This window comes from Aplysia californica, unplaced genomic scaffold, assembly GCF_000002075.1.
Source record: "Aplysia californica isolate F4 #8 unplaced genomic scaffold, AplCal3.0 scaffold00822, whole genome shotgun sequence".
NCBI lineage: Eukaryota > Metazoa > Mollusca > Gastropoda > Aplysiida > Aplysiidae > Aplysia > Aplysia californica.
The window spans coordinates 335,212-336,220 of NW_004798092.1; the positions used below are offsets into that span (position 1 = coordinate 335,212).

The 1,009-nt window shown below is 45.1% G+C and overlaps 1 protein-coding gene across 1 annotated transcript in view; it reads right to left on the bottom strand.

Moving 5' to 3' along the window:
- The window catches only part of LOC101850041 (NUAK family SNF1-like kinase 1), a gene marked incomplete at its 5' end in the record, with an annotated part of 47,282 nt that extends 46,637 nt beyond the window's left edge, over positions 1-645 (bottom strand). Inside the window, 1 exon segment of the mRNA XM_013088856.2 lies at positions 522-645. Within this exon segment, the coding sequence (XP_012944310.2) occupies positions 522-645 (124 nt within the window).
- Positions 646-1,009: the final 364 nt, after the last annotated feature.

The window sequence follows — 1,009 nt, forward strand, 5'->3', positions numbered from 1 at the left end:
CTCTCTCTCTCTCTCTCTCTCTTCACCTTCTCCTTCTATCCATGTACCTCCTTTCTCTTTCCACCCCTCCAACCTCTTCCCACAATTTACCTATCCATGTCTGCATCGCGAGATTGCTGAAACTCAAAACAACAGCCCCCACCCTCCTCACTTTCTTTCGATCACTATTACATGTCCCCCCAGAGACTTTTACATTGTATTTTAGTTTAGTTTTAGTAACATGTGTACGGCATTTGCAACACTAATGATAGGTCTTGTACATACCGAAGATTAGAAGGCGTTACTGAAACGTAACATGCAAAGAAAAGAGAGAGAGAGAAAAGGACGATAGATATTTGATAGGAAAGAACCAAAAACAAACCATATCAGAGCACCCGCCAACCACCCCATCTAACACACATGGGAAAAGAGACACACCCGAGACAAGGACGCACACAACAGCAGAGGTCAGCGGTCAGAGATCAGAGGTCAGAGGGAGGAGCCATGGAAGGGACACCAGTCACGTGCCATCGTGTACTCACCTTCCCGGATGTTGACGATGTGCTTGTGACGTAGGCTGGACAAGATCTGGATCTCCCGCCGTATCCTGACCAGGTCGTTCTCGTCCTGGATCTTTGTCTTCTTGATGTACTTGATAGCGACCTGCCAGACGACACAAACACACAAACTCTTTAGAATAATATCGTCATAAAGCACACAATATTAGACGAAACCACTCTAAATTGTGAATAACTCACAAACCTGTAACTCTTCTTTTTTTCGTGTTTTATTGAATAAAGAGAAACACAACATAACGGATATTGTGAGGAAGGGAAAAACAAACAACCCTCCCCTAACCCCACCCCCCAAAAAAACAAACAAAAAAACCCCCAAAAAAACCCACCTACAACTGCAGGCAGAAACTGAAAGACGGAGAGCTGGATTCCTCGGAAAACGGAGGGCCCAGACAGTTTTTAAGAACAGGAAGAGGCGAAAACGTGGCCCATCATAGAAAGGGCTTGCGATGGAA